Source organism: Passer domesticus, chromosome 11 (assembly GCF_036417665.1).
Source record: "Passer domesticus isolate bPasDom1 chromosome 11, bPasDom1.hap1, whole genome shotgun sequence".
Lineage (NCBI taxonomy): Eukaryota > Metazoa > Chordata > Aves > Passeriformes > Passeridae > Passer > Passer domesticus.
In genome coordinates this window covers 377,352-400,114 of record NC_087484.1, presented here as the reverse complement: position 1 = coordinate 400,114, position 22,763 = coordinate 377,352, and the positions used below count along the sequence as shown (strand labels likewise).

Sequence of the window (22,763 nt, the reverse complement as noted above, 5' to 3'; positions counted from 1 at the left end):
CCCCAGGTGCTGGAGAGCTGGGCACATTCCTCCACAAGTTACAGTAAGTTACAGTAAGAAACTTTTCCCCTTTCTACCCATAATTTATGCCATAACCTCTCCCTGTGCTGCATCTCTGGGACAGTACAAACACGAGGTACTTTGGAAAAACAAGAATAAACACTGGGTTGCAAACAAGTCTAAATAAAATTAACAGCAGCAGTCCACAAATGAGCTTATGTTTAAGTGTGCTATGGATGAGAACAGGCAAACTACGTGTCTTTTGTGTCTAAGAAATTCTCAGGTGAAACAATAGATAATTTGAAAGCTGAGGCTGAAACAGACAATAGCAATAAAGTAGTCTAGTACTGACCCACACTGTCTCATATTAATTGTTTTCATGCATCCAGCTGTGCTTGCCAAAGGCAAGGACCAACAGGTCTGATAAACAGGCAATAGCTTAAAAAAGAAAAACCCAAACCCAATCAGTAAATCCTTTTTACACAGCCTTGTTCCATTTTAATCCCAGGTTTGCCTTAAAACCTTCTTAGTTAACTAGACCCAGTCTTTAAGCCCAGATGGTACAAAACTCTTGACCGGCCTGCAGAGTGTGTGCAGTTCACAAACCAGCGAGCTGATGCGATTCACAGAAAGCCCAAGGCCCGCGTGTGCTGCAGTCCCGCCGGGCGGAGGCAGGCGCTGCCCGGGGCCGCCGTGCCGTGCCGTGCCGTGCCCGGCCCGTGACAGGGCAGGGCAGGGCAGGCGCCGGCAGCAGCAGCACAGGAGACCCGGGAGTGTGAGGTCCTGAGCCTCAGGGCGGGCTGGGGCTTCTGTCCAGTTGTAAGAGAAAACGTATTTGTGTATATTTGAAACCCGGACTGGACAGTTTCCCCGAGCATCCTGCAGGCTGCAGTGTACAGACACACCGCCCCTGCCAGAGAGCACCCTGACACGGAGAGCAAGCACAAGCAAGTGCCCAAATGCAACCGGATACTGAAGTGGGGCCTCCTGGTTTGGCAGGGTGCTGTATGGTACCTGGGCACTACCTTAAAAAACAGCAAAAAAGAAATACACCCAGATGGAAAAAAAGAAAAACCAAATCCCAAAACCAAGAAAACCCAAAATATACAAGAGAGCAGCTCAGCATTACTGGCTTTAGAAGAAAACCTGCACAAATAAACCCTCTGGAAGCGTTCTTTATGGAGAGCAGATAATCAGATAGAGCAGCCAAGCTCGTCGTCTGAACCCCCAACTCATCCACTCCCCGGGGGCTGGGACGAGCAGAGCACTCATCAAATTACAGAGATCTGTCATCCTAAACCCTCGCTATCAAGTGACAGGGGATGCACTGAAACATCTGCAAGGCTGTACAGAAGGGCGCAGGGAAGAAGAGCCTTTACAGCACCCGCCAGCCTTCACAGCATCCTCCAGTCCTTACAGCACCCTCCGGCCGGGGCTGGCCGGGCACTGCGGCTCTCGGCCGGGGCTGGCAGGGAGCCGGGGCTCTCTGTCCCCGCGGGGCTGGCAGGGAGCCGGGGCTCTCTGTCCCCGCGGGGCTGGCAGGGAGCCGGGGCTCTCTGTCCCCGCGGGGCTGGCACGCCCCGCGGCAGCCGCGGTGCCAGCATGCCGGCGCAGCAGAAGAAGCTGCTGTTCTGCGCGGCCGGCGTGCTGAGCCTGGCCTGCGCGCTGGGCACGGCCGCGGCCGTGGGCAGCCAGCTCTGGGTCAGGGGCACGACCCTCTGCAGCACCGGAGCGCTGCTCGTCAACGCCAGCGGCCCCGAGCTGCACAAGTTCATCGGCCACATCCAGTACGGGCTCTTCTCCGGGCAGCGAGTGCGGCAGTGCGGGCTGGGGGGCAGACCGCTGCGGTTCTCCTGTGAGTACCCACGGGCTGGGGCAGAGCCCTGCGGTTCTCCTGTGAGTACCCAGGCAGTGCGGGCTGGGGCAGAGCCCTGCGGTTCTCCTGTGAGTACCCAGGCAGTGCGGGCTGGGGCAGAGCCCTGCGGTTCTCCTGTGAGTACCCACGGGCTGGGGCAGAGCCCTGCGGTTCTCCTGTGAGCACCCACGGGCTGGGGCAGAGCCCTGCGGTTCTCCTGTGAGTACCCACGGGCTGGGGCAGAGCCCTGCGGTTCTCCTGTGAGTACCCACGGGCTGGGGCAGAGCCCTGCGGTTCTCCTGTGAGTACCCACGGGCTGGGGCAGAGCCCTGCGGTTCTCCTGTGAGTACCCACGGGCTGGGGGGCAGAGCCCTGCGGTTCTCCTGTGAGTACCCACGGGCTGGGGCAGAGCCCTGCGGTTCTCCTGTGAGTACCCACGGGCTGGGGGGCAGAGCCCTGCGGTTCTCCTGTGAGTACCCAGGCAGTGCGGGCTGGGGCAGAGCCCTGCGGTTCTCCTGCGAGTACCCACGGCGTTCGAGCCGTCCTGCCCCCGGTGCCGGCGGGACGGGGCCGCCCCTCGCTCGGACACCGCGCCCCACAGCGCTGATCTCCAGGGTCCATTACTGATTTTATGATACTGATACAGCCTGGCTAATGTTTCAAGAATCTATTACTGCAGCCACACGGATAGCCACATATCGACAGATTTATACTATTTCTTTAAGAAGAATATTTGGGGGGTTTCATTAATCTCTGTTGCCTTCCTCTGTGTGCCAGCATTACTTTATCTCTGTGCTGTCAAGAACCTCAGGAAAGAGCTGGGGCACTGGCTGCTATTGAGAAACAAAGCGGCCCAAAAGTTGGCAACCGGTGGCACTAATTGGAAGAAGGACTGGGGGAGGCTGTCAGGGGGATGCTGGCTGACTTGGTACCTGACACAGAGTGTCAAAGTATTAGTAATAGCTTCACTTTACATTCATAACCTATTAATCTTCAAGGATAAGAAGATCAATAAAAAAATAATGAAGTGAGACACAATTGTATCCAGCAGCAGGCAGAACAGGCAGTAAAAGCCAGTTGCTGTGTGTGCAATACCTCCCCTGAAGTTGCCACAGCACACAGATCACAATCATTCTGCTACAACAGCACATGCAAACTGCTCACACCTGGGATTTCATGCAAGGGAAGGTTGCCAGACTAGGTACCAGAAATTATTTACTATGTAATATTTTCCAAAAATAGTAAACCAAGCTAATTTGATATGGTATCAGTATTTGCTCTCTCTAAATTTCATCACTAGACTGTTTGTACCGCTGAAGTTCCCTGATGGTTGCCTGGTGTGCCATCCCAGTGTGCAGTTATTGCACTGTGGCTGTATCAGAGGGGTCTGGGCAATCCAAGGATCTGGTTTGTGCTGCAGGTGACACTTATGAGCCAGGGCTGGTCCAGCTGCCAGCAGCTCTGGACTGATGCTCAGGTTCAGTCAGTGGCAGCTGTGAGAGGTCAGGAGCCTTCCCCTCAGAGAGCACTGATGCTGATCCTGTGCCCTGGGGCTGCAGCAGCTCCCTCCCATCACCTCAGTACCCTGGAAGCTCACCAGGAGCATTCCAGAAAGCAGGACCAACTTATAAAATACACAGCCACAGCTTAATGCACTCACTGCACTGCAGCACGTCTGAGGAGAACAGACATGGAAAATAGGCTAAATGATTTAGTTCTGTGCTTGTTCCCATTAAGTGCTCCCCTCTGACCACTGTATCTCTTTTAATTATAATAGGAATTTGCTCTGCCAGCAGACCCAGTTCAGCTGGGGAAAACTTCTGCTCCATTTGTTCCCACTCATTCCCATCAGTTTCTAGGTCAGTGGTTCATTTTCTAAAGGTCTCTGCCATGCACAGCACACATGGGTTCATTCAGGACCATGAAGGAATGTTTAACTTTCAAGACAACATTGCTTCTGGAATTAATTTTTCCTGATCACATATAAAATGTTAATGACCAGGGGGGATTCAATACCATGCCATAACTTGTTTTCTTAAAACAAACCATACAAAATTGAATTATTAAACACACAGTTTTGCATGTTTTCCCAACGCATCAGACAGTGTCACAGGAACTAATGCTATTCCTTGTGGGAATCCTGCAGAGGGAAGCACTGGAAGGGGCTCGAGGTCTCCCTGGAGCCTTCCCTTCCTCAGGCTGTTGTTTTGATGATTTATTGTCCCACTCCCAGAGAGGAGGGGATGGCTAAGCCTTCAGCCAAGGGAGATCAGCCCCATAACACTGGCACTGGAAGAGACCTCGGTGACACCTTGTGCCAGGCCTGCCCCTCAAACACAGCTTCCTGGCTTGCCCCAAAAGATGCTGTTCACAACGAGGAGCAAACAGCACCCTCAGGAAGGGGAGGAGAGGCTTTCCCTGGAGCTAGCCTCTCTCCTGGCCAGCCTGTGCTTCTGGGTTTCACAGAATTTTTCTGCCTCCAAACATCTATGAAAAACCATTTCTAGTGAACTATTTCATCTGGTTGCATTTAGAAAAGCAGGATGAAAACAATTACTACAAATGAGCAGGAACCCCCAGCCTGACATCAGAGACAACTTTGCCTAATGTGTATAATAATGTTGTGTTTGATTTGTTTTCAGTTTTTCCAGATTTGCTCAGAATCATCCCTGCAAGTATCCACGTTAGTGTCATTGTCTTCTGCACAGTGCTGATTGTCTTTGCCCTGGTGGGAGCAGGGTTCTTCATGTTCAATGCTTTTGGCAGCCCCTACGAGACGCTGCACGGCCCCGTGGGGCTGTACCTGTGGAGCTTCATCTCCTGTGAGTACCCAGGCTGGGCTGGGGCTGGCACTGCTCAGCATCACTGCTCCTCAGCGGGGGAGAGCAGCTTAAACTGTGGCTGCATTGGCTCTAAATTGGCAAAAGCAAGCCAGGCAGGAAGGCAGGTGGCTCTGCCACATGAAAACATGCGTTTTCCAAATTGAAATTGAGAGAGAAAGTGGGGAAATCCGTCAGAGGGGGGTGGCAGGATGGGAATGGGCAAGCAGCTGCAGGAAGCCATGGCAGAAGGGCCCCAGAGCTGGGGAGGCATCACTGACACCCCCCACACAGTCAGAACCAGGAGCCACCCCAGAGTAGGAAAAGGGGGGGAAACAACCAAAACATGGCAGTGATGCAGCTGGTTCCACAACAGGAGGGCTCCAGACAAGGTCAGCACACGGAGCAGCACAGCCTTGCCAAGGACAGGAGAGCTGAGCAGCCAGAGGCTGGCAGCAGCTCGTGGTCTCTAAGGACCACTGCCACGCAGGGATCACAGCCACACTCCTGCTCCCTGCTGCTGGCTGGCTGACAGGCAGAGTTACCCTGTCTTCACAAGGTGTTACACATTACAACCATGATTTAACAAAGGACTTCAGAACATGTTTATGTTCAGGCACACAGAGAGCTCCATTATGCCCAACGGGACAATGACCAACTTAGAGCTGGATGTGAGCACAGATACTTCACTAGCTCAGGGCACTAAAGCAGCCATGCTAAATATTCCTGGTCCTGAGCCAAATCCAATTAGAAAAGGTTACCCATTTCAATAGTCATTGGCTTGGATTCCAAAAATAATCCCTGTTGAAGCTGTGGGGCCATACAAACACTCTCCCTGTGGTATTGCTGCAGTACACATCATGCAGCACTGCTGAGGGGTTGCTGAGGTGATGAGCATCTCCCCCTCCCTTTCAGGTTCCTGTGGTTGCCTCATCATGATTCTCTTCTCCTCAGAGGTGAAGATCCACCACCTTTCAGAGAAAATTGCTAATTTCAAAGAGGGAACTTTTACATTCAAGACTCACAGTGAGCAGTTTGCAAATTCCTTCTGGACCATCCTGGTTTGCTCCCTGGTGCACTTCCTCAATGCCCTGCTAATCCGATTTGCTGGATTTGAATTTCCCTTTTCAAAATCAAAAGATTCAGGAGCAACCACAGGAGCAGTTGACTTGATGTATTAAAATGATGGGATTTAAGAACATTTCAAGCAAAGAAATTTGTCACAATTACATCAACAACCACCAGATGTACCAACTTGTGAATGATTGCTCTAGGGAAGGTAAAAAAAGGGAAGTTTCAAATAAGTGTCAATATGGTGTAAGCAGTGAACAAAAGAAGATGTGCTGTATGGTAATGTCTGGAAGGGAAAGCCCTCTTTCTTGGAGTAAGGTCTTAAGACATTTTTTTCTGCAAACTGTTTAAAAAGTGGCTGGTATGAAGAAAAATAGGAATCTCCATAGCATTGCAGTGAATCTGAAAAGCCCCGTCAATGGGTTGCAGTAGAAGCACACAGTCACCAGCAGCAGCTCTGCCCTTCAGCCCTGGTGAAGGCAAGGATGCAGCCGTGAGCACATCAGAGCAGCAGGGCCCAGGGACACCCAGCAAGGGACAGGACAAGGCCCAGCCTCTGCCCCAGCACCCCTCGGACTCCAGCTCAGGGGGCACAGCCCCAACACCTGCACTTTGATCTGGCTTCACATGCATGGCAGCAGCATCATTTCTCTCCATGAAACTCTCTGGGCTTTTTCCTTTTAACAAACCAAACTCTGCTCCAAACTCCAAGTCCTGGGAGCCCGCGTTTCCCCAGCAGTTGCTGCAGCTTGGTACAAAGCTGACACAGCACAGCAGAGGCAGGGCAGATGCCACGTGCTCCTGCTTGCCTGAGGGAGGCAGCCAGGCTTGGCAGGCTGAACAAACCCTCTGCAGCTCACCAGGAAAAGGGCATTTCCCAGGGCAGAGCCACGGCAGTGAGCCCAGGTACCTCCACCTTCCACTGCCCCTCCAGAGAACAGCCCTGCAAGTTCTCATCAAACAACGCCAACAAACCCCGTGAGAATCCCTGGTGAAGGGCAGCAATAACACAGCAGACAGGCTCCCGTGCAGGCTGCAGCTCAGCAGGGGCTGAGGAACAAACACAGGGAAGCCAGAGCAGATGGACACACCACCCTCACGCCTGGACATCCCCAAGCCAGCTAAAGCAAGAGATGCTTCCCCAGGCAGAGCATCACACAGCAAACCCTGCCTCTGTGGGGTTACCTGGGTGCCTTGGAGATACGCAGCTCCTCGCAGGACACAGCAACAGCCCTCAGAACAAACAGAAGCAGAGAGCCCTGCCCCATTTATCTGCAGGGGCTGTGCCCAGCTGTGGGAGAGGAGCAATCCCTGCCAGCTGGAGTGAGAGCAGTCCCAGCCAGCTCCCACCCGGTGCCCAGATACAGATCAGACCCAGTGCCAGAGTCCTCTGCGCCTCAGGACCTACCAGCCCACAAGGCCTTACTGACTTTGATGTATTTTTTGTATTTTTACTGTGAAAGGCAAAACACTGTCAGGTTGTTGCAAAGTTTTGTCAGCTGTATCTTTCCCAAGGTAGCTCTGCCCCCACATCTCCCTGGATTTTATCAATGTGGAAGCGCTCCTACAAGTCAGCACAACTACCAGCTTTTTTCACCATTTTCTTCATAATCTATATGCATATTCCTCCTAATGTTAATGTATGTTTTTAAAGCGTCATTTGTATTGCATCTCATGGTATTGTTTATTACACAGCAAACCCAAACACATTCTTTACTGTGCAGACAAGAGCAGCCCCAGCCTGGGATCTGGGAGTCCTCACAGGGGTCCCTGTGCCCAAAGCCCAGCCTGACCACATCCCACCCTCCACCCCAGCATCAGCCCAGCTATTCCTAAGGGAAACAATAACTTCCTACCAGCAAAATAAAATTAAAACTGTGTTTGTGGGTTTGACGGGCTGGAAGAGCAGGTATGGTCTGCCAGTGGGAGCTGTGAGGGAGCCCCAGCAAGGACCCTGAGGGAACCCCAGGAAGGACCCCGAGGGAACCCCAGCACGGACCCTGGACCTCCTTGCATCCATGACAATGCCCCTGCTCCTGCCCCGTGCTGGAAAGTGCCCCACTCCCGCCCCACTTCGGGAAACACCCCCGTTTCTGCTCCTTGCTGGAAAGTGCCCCTGCTCCTGCCCCACTTTGGGAAGCACCCCCTCTCCTGCTCCTTGCTGGAAAATGCCCCTGCTCCTGCTCCTTGCTGGAAAATGCCCCTGCTCCTGCTCCTTGCTGAAAAGTGCCCCACTCCTGCCCCACTTTGGGAAGCACCCCCTCTCCTGCTCCTTGCTGGAAAATGCCCGCTCCTGCCCGCACTCGCACCGCCCGGCTCCCCCCGAGCAGCCGCTCCTGCGGCATTAAACATTGATGCTGCTCGGCTCTCCCGGCGGCTCGTCGCGGGCGGCAGCGGGGCCGGGGTCTCTCTCCGAGCAGCGGGGCCGGTGTCTCTCTCCGAGCAGCGGGGCCGCTGTCTCTCTCCGAGCAGCGGGGCCGGTGTCTCCGAGCAGCGGGGCCGGTGTCTCTCTCCGAGCAGCGGGGCCGGTGTCTCTCTCCGAGCAGCGGGGCCGGGGTCTCCGAGCAGCGGGGCCGGGGTCTCCGAGCGGCTCCGCAGCAGCTCCGGGAGCACCGAGGCTGCCATGGGTGACCCGGGGGCCGGGCGCGCTGCGCCCACCCCGCTGGAGGAGATCGCCAGCAGGATCTCTGACCTGAGCAAATGGAGAGAAATCTTTAGTTTCCGTGGGTAAGATTTTTGTTCTGCTTCTTTAACGCAGTTTTAATTCCAGGTGGTTATTTAATGTAATTTTTCATGTTTTATTACAAAACTTATGTGACAATGACAAAAGGTCCTCGTGTACTCAGTAATGTAAATGCTACAGGTCTCACTCTTCCTTTGTTCTGGGGCTCTCTTCTGGCTGGGCTCCAGTTTCTCCACACACTAGTAATACCTCTGTTGGGTGTTTTCATTTGTACTTTATTTTATGCTTTCAGCTTGGAGATCAACAGCACCACTCATCAGGTAACTCCTCTTCCAAAGGTAATATTTTTTGTTTGTCTGGTGAGTTTTGGGCTGTCATTAGATGGCAACTGAGGAGGTCACACATCCATACCTGCAGCACAGGTATCTATGGAGATTCATTTCTCATGCTGCTTCTTTGAGAAACAGACTTCAGATATTTTGAAGTCAAAGAGGCAGACCAGTCCTACACTTGATTAACCTTTCCATCAAAAACTAATGGTTTTCACGATGAGTTTTAGAAAATAAACTAAGATCTCTGAAATGGAAGTATTTGGAAAGCCTGCCGTGCCCTTAGGTTGGGGGGCACTGAAGTGTATTCCTGTAATTCAGACAAATGCAGCACTATTACCTGCTGCAGTCACCAGCTCGGAGGGATGTGCTGGGAATGTCCGGAACCAGCTGGAAGCCAAGGGCAGCCGTTCCAGGGCACGCGGGGGCCGCAGCAGCAGCCCCGGGTGATGCACCATGCACTGTCTGCTCTCTCCGGCAGCAAGGACGGAGCAGCGCTGGCCAGGCACCGCCCGGAGCCGGGGAGTGCCCCGGGCCACAGCCCCCCTCCACCGTCCCCCAGCCCCTGCTGCTCCCCCAGGGCACGGGCGGCCGCCCCATCTCCCCGGACACGGCAATGGTGAGCTGCCTGCTGAATTAACTATGAGCTGTAACTGAATCTCCTGGAGGGAAAGAGACTGGGGAGCCTTTCCTGGTGCTCTGACTGCAGCCTTCAGCCTGCTGCCAGCTGAACAGGGTGTGGAACGGGGATGGATTATTTAGGAGACTCTTAACAAACATGGCTGGAATGTAAACTTAAAGCTGATACACAATAATTCTCAGGAGAGAACCAGTCAGATGAGAACAGGCAATGTTTCCATGCTCTTGGGGGCTTCCCTGACAAACAGCGTCAGGACAGGAGGCAGGATCATGGAATCTTAGAGTTGTTTGCCTTGGAAAGGGCCTTTAACACCATCAGTGCGGGATTTCAGCTCCTGCTGAGTGCCTGGCCCCAAAAGCACTGCTGCCAGGTGCTGTTGTCCAGCAGCTTGGCAGATCTGCGGGCAACAGCAGGACAGGCCCCGGTGCAATCTTCCCCAAAATGTGCACTGTACCCAAATGTAAGTTATTACACGCTACAACCAAGCCTCACCAGAGTGGCTGAGTGCTGTGTGAAGTCCCTGCACTGGGCTCAAACATCACCTTTGCTCTGAAGCTGAGGCCTGGCTCTAGGCAGATGCTGTGCCGCCGCTCTGGGCACACGTGGCACCTGCACCTCGAGAGCCCTGGTGGGACAGACCCCTGCTCTGACCCTGGCCCCTCTGCCTCCTGTTCCACAGAAGCTGCAGGAGCTGCTCTTCAGGAACACGGCCCCCGTTTTCAGCTGTGAGTGGGCAGCAGCACACTTCAGGTTCCACCAGCCACACTCCGATCTGGCCTACGCACTGCAGGCAGGAAAGGTGAAGTGTCACACAGCGCCTGGCACCAGCTGCCTGCTGCCACTGACACCCCTGGGAGCTGGCAGCTGGGGCAGGGCCTCAGCAGCACACACACCTGTACCCTGCACACCTGTCCTCTGCTCACCTGTACCCTGCACATCTGTACCCTGCACACCTGTACCCTGCACACCTGTACCCTGCACACCTGTACCTTGCTCACCTGTACCCTGCACATCTGTACCCTGCACATCTGTACCCTGCACACCTGTACCCTGCACACCTGTACCTTGCTCACCTGTACCCTGCACACCTGTACCCTGCACACCTGTACCCTGCACACCTGTACCCTGCACACCTGCACCCCACACACGTGCTCAGGAGAGATACAACAGGTTGCAAAAAGCCTGTATCTTTTCTGAGAATTAGACTTACCTAGTTATTCCTGCTCCACCTAGACGTCCAACAAGTGAAGTCACCTAGACTGTCATTTTCTGAGATGGAGGTTTTCTTTTTCCTTATTTACCATTACAACGCTGCACCCAAGAAAGCAGAAGGCCAAGATACACACTCTAGTTGTAAACCCCCCACCTTGTCCGGAGGCTGGAATGCTGGGTACAGCCCCGGGTGCCACTCCCTGCATTCCAGAGCTCGGTGCTCACAGAGGGAGCACAGCCCTGGTGGGTGTCAGCACGGTGGGGAGCGGGCACAGGCACTCCTGTGCGCAGCCTCACATCAGCCCTGGGCTGCCTCAGCACCTCTGTCCCTTTGCTGCGAGGCCACAGGGAGCAAAAAACAAGCCTTGGGTTTTCCCAGCACAGAGGGTCCCTGGGGCTGAGTGTCTCTCCCTGGGACAGAAGGAGGAAGGGCACCCACCCACAGGATCCCTACACGGCCAGGGCTACTCTGCAGCTCCTTCTCCATAAGGGCTTCTTGTTGTCCCCCTGGCCAGGGACTGCTGGGAATGACAAGTGCTCGTTCTGACTCCTCAGATGGCAGGGGCTGTTTTTCTGTTCCTAGGGAGGAACAAGAGCCATTCTGGCTGCTGTACAAGCACACATCATCACATACCTACTCTTCACAAGAGAGACAGAATGTACTGACCTGCAAAGGTAAGTTGCTGGGCCTCATGGGACACATGAAAATTATTTCCATGCATTGCTTGGTCAGTGCCAGCCTCTGGGTACAGGCAAACCAAATCCAGGTCCATGTGTGCAGGTACAGGTGGGATATGCACTGGGAGAGAAGCCTTGGCTGACCCCCTGGCAAGGCGTCTTCCCCCCAGACCCTCTGATTTCGGGACAGTGGCATGTGCCCCCCTCCTCTGTGGTGCCACAGTCACAGCCCCTGGTTTCCCCTGGCACAGGCTGTGCCGGGTCGGGCGGTGGGAGCAGGGGCAGGCACTGGCCACGGCCCTGGCAGAGACCCTGTGGGCAGCAGGAGGAGGTGGCAGAGCTGTCGTGTGCCTCGTCACTGCCCCTATCACCACGATGCCACGTGAAGGCTACAGAGCCAACAGCTTCACAGAGAGAGTGAGTATGGAACCGTCTTCTGCCAACGGGATTTTCCTTAGAGATACCTCTGGCCTGAAACACAGAATCTCCTGCAGCTGCTCCCCCAATTACGTTGCCCTACAAACAGGGATCACCCCAGACCCAGGTCTTGCTGCAGCCCATGATACATCCACCTCCCCTTCACCAAAGCCCATCTTCCTTCTCCTGCAAAAAGGAGAATCCTGTCGACACAAAGCTGCTGCCCTGACTCCCTGCACAGCGCCAGAGCCCACAGCTGGGGAAGGGGCAGAGCAAACCCTTGACTTGTTCTTTCACTTGACTAACGGAAGCACAGGATTCAAAAGCTCAGCTTTTTGGTATAATTCATGTCTCCTTTGCACCACCCTCACGGTGCCATGCCCAACAGGTCCGGCTGTTCGAGTTCTCGGAGAAAGCTGCTGCTCAGGGGTTCATCTCTGATCACATAAACTGTGTAAGTGGATAACTGCTCTATCCAAGCTGTTTTCCTGCTAAATTACATCTTATTTCCCATTCACACTGAGCATTTTGGACACAGCAATGTTAACATCATCAGGACGTTCACACAGTTAATGTACAGTTAGTTCATGGATCATTTCCAGCCTTTCCTATGGGAAGGGATCCTGCTCCCGTGTAAACCCCTGTGACTTTACCCTTTATTCCAGCTCTCTCAGCCCACAAACACTGGGTAAATGGGGCAGCATTTTGTACATCATTCAAAGATGTGATTCCTTGCAGTCTCAGCAAAAATATGGGAAAAATAGTACAAAACCCGTTTAGCCAATAACTGGAAGTTTCTTCTTTCTTTTTTTACCTGATCCTATTCAACAAAATTAGTTACAAAATCTTCCTGGAATAACACCTTACTCATCTGACTCAACACACTCACACCTAGGGCTGTATCGAAGCAGGGGAATTGTTTTAATTAAATATGATTTACAGGCAATAATTCCTCCCCTGTGATGCCTTATTTCTTTATTCAGTTCAAAGGTGAAGGAAGCCACGGAGTGATCCTATTTTTATACAGTTTGCTTTTCTCTAGGACACTTGAAAGGTATATTTTGCTTTTTAAACATTTTCCTGTAGTTTGGTTACATCTCCTGAAAAGCCTTTTCCTTTCCTCCCATTTCTGTTGGCCAGGCAGGGAGGTACAGTGCTGCCTCTGGCACAGGTCCAGTGCTGCCCTGATGATCTGTGCTTGGCCACACAGGGTCCAAGAGGATTTGGGTGACACAGCTCCTCTGTTGAACATCAGTTCTGGAAACATCACCTGTACAGAGGTAGGACCAGCCACGTGTCTCAAGAGATCTGGTTTTATTATTCCCACATCTGATTTAGGGAAGAAATTATCACTTGTTAATTAAGCCAAAGAAAAAAGAAGCATAAGTTCATAAAACAATATTTTGCAATTTTAATCATGACTGTGCACTTAAAAAACTGATGATGATGATGATGATGATGATGATGATGATAGTAACAATGATTTTTAAAATGCCACTGGCAGCCTGGCATTCCCCTACTTGTGGCAGAGTGGCAGAGCTGGGAGCAGGCCATCACCTGCAAGGGGCTTCGGCCGTGTCCCCGGGGTGACCGGGCTGTTTCCCGCAGGCCGTGCTCAGCCTGCTCCTGACGGGCCGGGCGAGCCCGCGGCAGCTCGGCGGCCGCCGGGAGCCGGAGCCCGGCGCTGGGGGCCGGGCTGGCGAGGCGCCGAGGCAGCGGGGCCCCGTGGGCTTCCTGCGCTGGGAGCGGGCGCCGCCGGAGCGGCAGGTGAGCGGGGACAGCCCCGGGCCAGCGGGACCCTCGGCACCGCCCGGGCTCCTGGCAAGCGTCCCCCGCCCAGGTGAGCCCCGCGCTGCGGACGCCCCGGCTGCCCGTGTGGCTGTGCAGCCTCTCGGGCAGGCACGGCGTGCTCTTCGGCACCGACAGACGGCTGCTCTGCGACTGGAGATCCGAGAGAATCTTCCACCTGTACTTCTACAGTGGGCAGCAGGAGCAGACCCAAACTGCCCACCTGACCATAGGTACGGACCCAGACTTACCGGGGACTGAGGTATGGGCACCACAGACAGCTCCTTCCTGCATTAAATACTCAATACAAAGGTTAAACACACCAGGAAGCTGGATTGTTTCATGATTAGGTCAAAATTTATAATAACATTCTCCCCAGCTGCTGGGGTTTTACCCCTCCCAGCCCTTAAGCCCCACGCAGCTGCTCCCTCACTCCCCCACCCACAGGATCAGGGAGGGAATTGGAAGGGTGGGAGCTAAAGAACTTGTGGGTTGAGATAGACAGTGTAATAAGAAAAGCAAAAGCCACACACAAGCCAAGGAAAATAAAGAATGAATTCACTTCCTCCATAGGCAGGCAGGTGTTGCAGGGCCCCATCACACACAACAGTGCCTTGGGAAGACAAACACCATACTCCAAAGTCCTTTCTCTTCCTTGCCCCCACTTCATACACTGAGCATGATGTCACACGCTCTGGAGTACCCCTTTGATCATTTTGGGTCCTTGTCCTGGCTGTGTCTTCTCCCAGCCTGCCATGCACTCCCAGCTTCCTCACCAGCGTGGCAGCAGGAGGAAGCAAAAGGCCTTGGCTATGCTGGCACTGCCCAGCAATAGCAAAATCACCTCTGTATAATCAACCCTGTCTGTGTTCAGCACAAATCCAAAACACAGCTCCATACCAGCTGCAGGGAAGGCAATGCATTCTATCCCAGATAAAACCCGCACACCAGCGCGGCGAGGCTGGCGCAGCAGGAGCCCCCTGCCTGGCTGACCAAGGCTGAAGCTTGTCTTCCTGCTCAGCACCAGGTGCCACCATGGCCCTCGTGTTCCCCACCAAGTTTCATAGCCCCCTAGGAGGAATAAACTGCTCCTGTAGCAGTGCTTGGGTTGTGAACCAGGTTTTGTGCTTGGGGTGCAAGGTTCCTGTTTCTTTGCTGCTGTGCATCACTTACCTTCCTCACTGGGTGCCTCCTTCCTTGTGCTCTCCTTTCACTGCAGCATTTAAAGCAGAGTCAGAACCTTGAAACTAAAGGGTAAATCTGCAGGGAAGCAGAGTGATTTGAGGTCATGATACCTGGTGCAGCCACAGATACTATCTGAGCATCTGCTCAGAAAAGCAATATGCAAACACGCCGTGCAAGGAGCCCGGAATTTCCCGGGGGGCCCACGGTGCAGGGGCAGTCCCCAGCCCGGGAGGCCCTGCTTACCCTGCCCGCTCCCCGGGGCAGGACGGCAGCACATCTACACCAATACAGCTGCAGAAGCTTCTGCTTTTGGCCTTCACTGAAGCGTTTTTGAGCCTTTTGGGGTTGGGTCTTTAAGATTTTTTTTAGACATTTATTTTTCATTTCCTCTTCAGACACTCATTCACATCACTGGGAAGAGGCTCAAAGAGAAGGCCCCTGCAGCCCAGGGAAGAGGCGCCCAGCCCTGGAGATGGCAATCAGGACCAAGTGGGCAGGTGCGACCGTCAGCTGGAATGGGACCGACCCCTTCTTCTGAGCAGTGAGCAGGATGGACCTGCTCCTGAAGGGCACTGGCATCTCCCACTCACCACCAGCTGCACTGGTCACTGCAGTCTGGAGGACAAAAAGCTCTCTCCCCAATCAAACAGCCCTTGGTGCATTGAAGGGACACCCTGTCCATAAGGCATCACACCCACTGCAAAAGCGTGCACTGCAGGAACAGCGACTTGCAACCCTGCCCCACTGCATGCCTTTTCCAGGTGGTAGGATGCAGGCTCTCCTGCTCCCCACGGCAGCTGGCACGAAAAGGAAAGAGTCAAGCCCTGGCACAGCTGCCATGGCAGTGGTGGAGTCTGCATCCCTGGAGGGATTCAAAAGCCGTGCAGATATGGGATTTGGGAACATCTGGGTTTAGTGGTGGCCTTGGCAGTGCTGGGGTAATGGTTGGACTCATTGGGTCTTAGAGGGCTTTTCCAACCCAAACTGCTCTGTGGTCCTGTGATTGTACTGCCTTTGCCAAATCCTGGCACCCTTCATTCATCTGACAAGCATGGGCAGGGCACATTGCTTCTAACTCACAGAAACCACTGTCCACTTCCTTTTTCATTGTCATTACTCCAAAACGCCCTCTAAGTCACACCCTTACTGTGTTGCTAACAACAACTGAGAACAATAAACTTTCTGCAAGTGATCCAAAAACTTGGTTGAGATTTATCGAATTTTACAAAAAATAAAAAGAAGCCGTGACAGCCAGCCATTGTGCCTGGGCCGGGATGAGGAGATGCTGGTTGCAGCTGACGTGGGGTCTGGGACCCCGCTGCGGGCCGCGGCTCAGCCCCAGCTGCAGTCCCGGGCACGCACAGCTCCCGCCGACCGGGACGGGGCCCGGGCTGCGGGGGAGCGCGGGCCCGGGAGGGCGGGCGGTGCCGCTGAGGGCACACGGTCCCGCGGCGGGGCTGGCAGGGCACGGGCACGGTGAGGGGACACGGTCCCGGTGACGGGACACGCTCCCGCTGAGGGGATACGCTCCCGCTGAAGGGCTGACAGGACACGGTCCCGCTGAGGGGACATGGTACCGGTGAGGGGACACGGTCCGGGTGACGGGCTGGCAGGGCACGGTCCCGGTGAGGGTACACGGTGCCGCTGACAGGACATGGTCCCGGTGAGCGGCTGACAGGGCACACATGGTCCCGCTGAGGGGACCCGGTCCCGGTGAAAGCACACGGTCCCGGTGAAGGCACACGGTCCCGCTGAGGGCACACGGTCCCGCTGAGGGGACACGGTCCCGCTGAGGGGCTGACAGGGCACACGGTCCCGGTGCAGGCACACGGTCCCGCTGAGGGCACACGGTGCCGCTGAGGGGACACGGTCCCGCTGAGGGCACACGGTGCCGCTGAGGGGACACGGTCCCGGTGCAGGCACACGGTCCCGCTGAGGGGACACGGTCCCGCTGAGGGGCTGACAGGGCACACGGTCCCGGTGCAGGCACACGGTCCCGCTGAGGGGCTGACAGGGCACACGGTGCCGCTGAGGGGACACGGTCCCGCTGAGGGCACACGGTGCCGCTGAGGGGACACGGTCCCGCTGAGGGCACACGGTGCCGCTGAGGGGACACGGTCCCGGTGCAGGCACACGGTCCCGCTGAGGGGACACGGTCCCGCTGAGGGGCTGACAGGGCACACGGTCCCGGTGCAGGCACACGGTCCCGCTGAGGGGCTGACAGGGCACACGGTGCCGCTGAGGGGACACGGTCCCGCTGAGGGCACACGGTGCCGCTGAGGGGACACGGTCCCGCTGAGGGCACACGGTGCCGCTGAGGGGACACGGTCCCGCTGAGGGGCTGACAGGGCACACGGTGCCGCTGAGGGGACACGGTCCCGCTGAGGGGCTGACAGGGCACACGGTGCCGCTGAGGGGACACGGTCCCGCTGAGGGCACACGGTGCCGCTGAGGGGACACGGTCCCGCTGAGGGCACACGGTGCCGCTGAGGGGACACGGTCCCGGTGCAGGCACACGGTCCCGCTGAGGGGACACGGTCCCGCTGAGGGCACACGGTGCCGCTGAGGGGACGCTCCCGCGCAGCGCCGGCGGTGCCGGGCGGGCCCGCGCGGGGCAGGCCGGGAGCGGGGCGGGGGCCGCGCGCAGCCGCCGCTCGCCCAGCGCCGCCCCGTCCATCCTCCTCCTCCTCCTCCTCCTCCTCCTCCGCCGCCTCCGCCCCCTCCCAGCGCGGCCCGATGGTGGCGGCGGTGGCGAGGCGCGATGAGCCGCCCGTCCTCCGCCGGCCCCGGCCCTAGCAAGCCTTGCGGAAAGCAGCAGCAGCACGCCCCGTCCCCCGCCGCCGTCCTGCCGGGGACCGGCGGGGCTTCTCCGCCGCCTCCCCCTCCTCCTCCTCTTCCTCCCCCCCAGCAGCAGCAACAGCAGCAGCAGCAGGAGCTGACCTCGCTCTTCGAGTGCCCCATCTGCTTCGACTATGTCCTGCCGCCCATCCTGCAGTGCCAGGCCGGGCACCTGGTGTGCAAGCAATGCCGGCAGCAGCTGAGCCTCTGTCCCACCTGCCGGGGCTCCCTCACCCCTAACATCAGGAACCTGGCCATGGAGAAGGTGGCCTCGGCTGTCCTCTTCCCGTGCAAGGTAAGGATGAGGGGCTGGGCAGGGGGACGGGCGGACCACCCCCCATCCCTGCACCCCTGCGGAAAGCCTCCAGCCATCACCCCCGATCCCTGCACCCCTGTGGAAAGCCTCCAGCCATCACCCCACATCCCTGCACCCCTGCGGAAAGCCTCCAGCCATCACCCCCGATCCCTGCACCCCTGTGGAAAGCCTCCAGCCATCACCCCCCATCCCTGCACCCCTGCGGAAAAGCCCCAGCCATCACCCCACATCCCTGCACCCCTGCGGAAAGCCTCCAGCCATCACCCCCGATCCATGTACCCCTGTGGAAAGCCTCCAGCCATCACCCCCGATCCATGTACCCCTGTGGAAAGCCTCCAGCCATCACCCCCGATCCATGTACCCCTGTGGAAAAGCCTCCAGCCATCACCCCCCATCCCTGTACCCCCGTGGAAAACCCCAGCCATCCCCCCATATCCATATCCCCAGGCCACCCCCCCACATCCCCCTGCAGAGGACACCCACCCACACCCCAGTTGTTGAAACTAGAATCCTCTGTTCTTTTTAAAGAAAATGAATATCCAAGCCTGGACCTCTCCACCTGATCTGGATGGATCAGATCTAACTGCAGCAGCAGATCTAACAACAAGTCAGCCATACAGCCCATTTTATCTAAGTGCTTGCTTTAGGAAAAAACAACCACAAAAGACAAGAAGAATCCATTTTCAGTGGAAACAAAAACTAAGTAAAGCTCAGCTTGAATCCAGGGCTCCATACAAGTAATGTAAAATGTGCAGTGAGCACGAGAGCTCTGGTGGATCACCTGTGTTTCCAGCTGACGGGTGGGAGCAGCGCACACTAGTGCTGGTGCCTTTGCTGACGGCTTGTGTTTGGTCTCTTTCCAGTATGCCACAACAGGCTGCTCCCTGACACTCCACCACACAGAAAAGCCAAAACATGAAGCCATCTGTGAGTACCGTCCCTACTCCTGCCCGTGCCCTGGGACCTCTTGTGACTGGGAGGGATCCTTGGAAGCTGTGATGTCCCACCTCATGCATGCCCACAAAAGCATTACCACCCTTCAGGGAGAAGACATCATTTTCCTTGCCACGGACATTAACCTGCCAGGGGCAGTGGACTGGGTGATGATGCAGTCGTGCTTTGGTCACCACTTCATGCTGGTGCTGAAGAAGCAGGAGAAGTGCGAAGGTCACCAGCAGTTTTTTGCCACCGTGCTGCTCATTGGCACCCGTAAGCAGGCAGAGAACTTCCAGTACAGACTGGAGCTGCACAGCAGCTGCCACCGGCTGACCTGGGAGGCGTCTCCCTGCTCCATCCACGACGGCGTGCACGTGGCCATCCGCAACAGCAACTGCCTCGTTTTTGATACAGCCACCGCGCACCTTTTTGCTGACAACGGAAACCTCGGCATCAACGTCACCATTTCCATGTGCTGCCCCTGATGCTGCTACGAGCTGTCTGGGTGTAGTGCTTCACTGGGGTTTGGTTTCGGTTCCCGTTTTTTACGCTGTTCAGCTGTGTCATCTTGTATGCTAAGGTTTCTGACTAGCCAACGGCTGTAACTTTGGGCAGAAGAGGAACAAGAGTGTGCTGTAAGTAATGGGAGCAGGACAAGGTCTTTTAAAATTCTTGGGTGCCTTAGGAAGATTACACACACACAGTTACCTTTTATAATTTAATTATATTTTATGTAAAGAGTGCTTCCATTGGATATATGGCTTAAGAGGCTCCTGTTTGGAGCACACCTAAAAGCCCTTTCATCAGCAGTACAGACTCCCTCTGATGCTGGTGAGCTTTAATAAAAGGCTTTAGTATCACAAGAGGGTTTGGTTTGGAAGAGACTATCATCTGTTCCAATCCTCCTGCCATGGGCAGGGACACCTTCCACTGTCCCAGGCTGCTCCACGCCCTGTCCAGCCTGGCCTTGGGCACTGCCAGGGATCCAGGGGCAGCCACAGCTGCTCTGGGCACCTGTGGCAGGGCCTGCCCACCCTCCCAGGGAACAATTCCTTCCCAACATCCCATCTCACCCTCTCCGCTGGCAGTGGGAAGCCAGTCTCCCTTATCCTGTCACTCCAGGCCCTTGTCCAAAGTCCCTCTCCAGCTCTCTTGTAGTACCTTTAGGAAGTGGAAGGGGCTCGAAGTTCTCATGATTTGCCCTTAGTGAAGTTGGCTACCACAAATCACCTCCTTATTTTCCATGTGCCTTAGCGTAGCTTCCAGGAGGATCTGCTCCAAGGTCTTTCCAGGCACTGAGGTGAGACCTCACCACCTGTAGTTCTCTGGATCTTCCTTATTCCTCTTTCTGAAAATAAAGGGTTATGTTTCCCCTTTCAGAGTCAGTGGGAACTCCTCTGGACTGCCTCAGCTTCTCAAACACGATGGATGGTAGTGGCCAAGCCACTTCCTCCACCAGTCCCTCTGAACCTGTAGGTGCATCTTGTCAGGTCCCATGGACTTGCGTACCTTCAGGTCCCTTGGACCTCCTCGACCCCAGTCTTCTCCTGCTGGGGCAGTTCTTTGTTCTCCCACTCTCTGCAACTTGGGCAGCGTGACTGGAGCAGCTTGCCACGAAGGCTGAGTCAGAAACATGGCTCAGTACCTCAGCCCTGTCCACGTCCCAGGGAACTGGGGTTCCCATTTCCTTCCTCAGAGGGTCCACATTCTCCCAAGTCTTCCTTTTATCACCGGTGTACCTATAGAGGTTGCTTTGCTTGTTGCCCTTGGTGCCTGTGGCCAGATTTAATTATTGCAGGCTTTAGTATTCCTAACCTGATTCCTGGCTGCTCACAATCCTCCCTGGCTGCCTGTCTTTTCCTAGTAGGTGACAAAGGAAGGAAATCCAAGCAACCTCTCACAGGAGAAGCTGTGAGGGGAACAGTAGGTACTTCGGCAATGTTTTTCCATTCCCTGCTATATTGTGGAAGGGAAGGGCACTAGGTCAGCTGTGGTGGCTTCAACAGGAAAAAGGAGAGAAGGGGCTGGGGTATGGCATGGTACCTTTCACATGGAACTGCTGGCTCCTGTCTGCTTTAGGGGATCAGGCCAGGTACAGGTGCAAGCAGGAGGCACAAGTCTCACAGGCTGCAGATGGCTGGAGCCAGAGACACGGGGTTGTCCATGTGCAGCTGCCCTGGGACACACTCTGCTATTGATTATTGTAAAAGATTCATAATATAGCAAGAGCTTTATGGCCAGTGTCTTGTCATTTGGTATTTAAGTTTTGTTGCCATATTTCTTTTATTTTGCAATAAATATTTTGCAAAACCTACACTGAGGAGCTGTGCTAACACACGAGTGCACGGCACGTGTGCTCAGCCGTGCTGGATCAGCTGGGATCCCCTGGCATGGGCTGGCTCTCCCTGGAGGGTCCTTGCCCCTGCCACCGTGCTGTCACCACAGCTGGCTGTGCCTGCAGCCCGTGCCGTGCCGTGGGAGCGTTGTGCTGGAATCACTGGCAGCAAGCACCAGCTCCCCGCAGGGCTGTGCCAAACCTCACCGTGCGCGCGCCGTCTGCAGCAGGCAGTGAGCCACGAGGTGACACTGCCGGGGGAGCCTCGCAGTGGTGGAAAATGGCAGGTGAGGAGACAGCTGAGACTCGTGTGAATAAATACAGTACACAAGGAGGAAAACCAGTCCTGACTTCCTCCTGGGACAGCTCTGGAGTTGCGTCCAAGCCCTAAGCAGCCCTCAGAAAAGTGCACAAGAACAAGTTTGGCCTCAGTGAAGGGAAGCTCTGTCTGGCTGCAGGAACTTGGAAGTAACCATGGAAAAAACCTCCCAAGGAGTTACTCTCTAGGCACTGAATACCAACAATTCTACATCTGGTCTCACACTGTGCTCTGGCAGAACTCTGGCAGCATCAGCCTGGTGAACTAATTGCCTCCTGCAGAAGCAGGATCAAAGTCAAGCCATGATCCCAACACCTGTTACTACCTGTGCTTGCATCAAGCAAGAATTCCTAAGGATTTGATTATTTTTTCTGTAATTCAGCAAAACTTGTAGTTTTCTTACTGACAGTTGGGACATAAGAGGATTTTTGCAAAAAGCAAAACTCCAAAGTGTGTCTTTGAATATAGCAGGATTAATTAATTACTCCAGTGTTACCTATAATCCACATTAGATAAGTTAACACACGTTATCATTAGGTCTGTCCAGACCACTCAGTTCTGAAGGAGTGGCAAATTCATGTTAGATTTCACTTAAAAAAAAAACCAACAAAATTAACCCATCACCTTGTGTCTTTTCTGACTGAAACTGAGTTTAGGATAAGGAATACCTGAGCTGGCACTGCCAAGAAGGGAGGTGTTTCCAATTCAGGTCATTGAGTAGACAGGTGACATTCATTTCACTGAGGATTCCCTCAGGTTTCAGATTTTCTTCCCAAGGCAGTTGATAGGACTAGCCAAGTAAAAGTGTGACAGTTGCTCAAGACATTCAGGAGAGGTTATTGAGGCCTGCCTGGTTCTCTGAACAGAACTGACCCCTCTCAAGCCCCCAGCCTTGAAGGGGAGGGTGAAGCACATCAGACAGAGCTCGCAGCAGACAGAGCTGCACGCCAGGCAGAGCCCCAGCCAGGCACTGCCCCGCAGCCCCTTGGCTGCTCTTCAGCACACCAGGAGCATCTGCTGCGGTGCTAGAGTTCTCCCTAAAAACTATTTCCACTTCAGACGCAAATTAAAGTGCACCTGTCCAGGGAGTGGTGAGTCTAGCGCGAGCACAGCTCACCTCGAGCCGGCCCTGTGCTGTCGGGACCGCAGCCAGGGCCCAGGGCTGCGGCCATCCCGGGAAGGCACGGAAGGGATCTCGCACAGCCACGGGGAGTTGGCGGCACCGACACCGGCTGAGCCGCCGGTACACTCACTGCCTGCACCTCAACGCGCTCTCTCCGTCTGAAAAACGTGAAACTGACCTCTCTGTTGTGGAACTCACGCGCTAGTGAGACACTGCGAA

General features: G+C 55.1%; 3 protein-coding genes and 1 long non-coding RNA gene across 4 annotated transcripts; 3 read left to right on the top strand and 1 right to left on the bottom strand.

The window, feature by feature from the left end:
• The first annotated feature begins 1,596 nt into the window (after window positions 1-1,596).
• On the top strand, window positions 1,597-6,177 carry CLRN1 (clarin 1). Its single transcript, XM_064384990.1, has 3 exons — window positions 1,597-1,855; window positions 4,498-4,677; window positions 5,590-6,177. Exons 1-3 carry the CDS (start codon window positions 1,603-1,605, stop codon window positions 5,853-5,855), a joined length of 699 nt encoding a protein of 232 aa, XP_064241060.1. The 5' UTR covers window positions 1,597-1,602; the 3' UTR covers window positions 5,856-6,177.
• A 2,191-nt stretch (window positions 6,178-8,368) lies between these two features.
• MINDY4B (MINDY family member 4B) lies at window positions 8,369-15,382 on the top strand. Its single transcript, XM_064385066.1, is given in 12 exon segments — window positions 8,369-8,472; window positions 8,721-8,748; window positions 9,239-9,376; window positions 10,077-10,196; window positions 11,193-11,284; window positions 11,539-11,704; window positions 12,093-12,158; window positions 12,688-12,758; window positions 12,915-12,984; window positions 13,313-13,561; window positions 13,563-13,725; window positions 15,073-15,382. Coding segments are annotated over 12 exon segments (1,410 nt in total). The 3' UTR covers window positions 15,216-15,382.
• A 1,925-nt stretch (window positions 15,383-17,307) lies between these two features.
• SIAH2 (siah E3 ubiquitin protein ligase 2) lies at window positions 17,308-21,081 on the top strand. Its single transcript, XM_064384977.1, has 2 exons — window positions 17,308-17,810; window positions 18,695-21,081. Exons 1-2 carry the CDS (start codon window positions 17,439-17,441, stop codon window positions 19,250-19,252), a joined length of 930 nt encoding a protein of 309 aa, XP_064241047.1. The 5' UTR covers window positions 17,308-17,438; the 3' UTR covers window positions 19,253-21,081.
• LOC135278471 (uncharacterized) lies at window positions 18,440-19,980 on the bottom strand. The gene is made up of 2 exons (XR_010345977.1): window positions 19,841-19,980; window positions 18,440-19,372 (listed from the first exon to the last, which is right to left on the bottom strand). It is a non-coding gene; the product is annotated as an uncharacterized LOC135278471 (long non-coding RNA).
• Window positions 21,082-22,763: the final 1,682 nt, after the last annotated feature.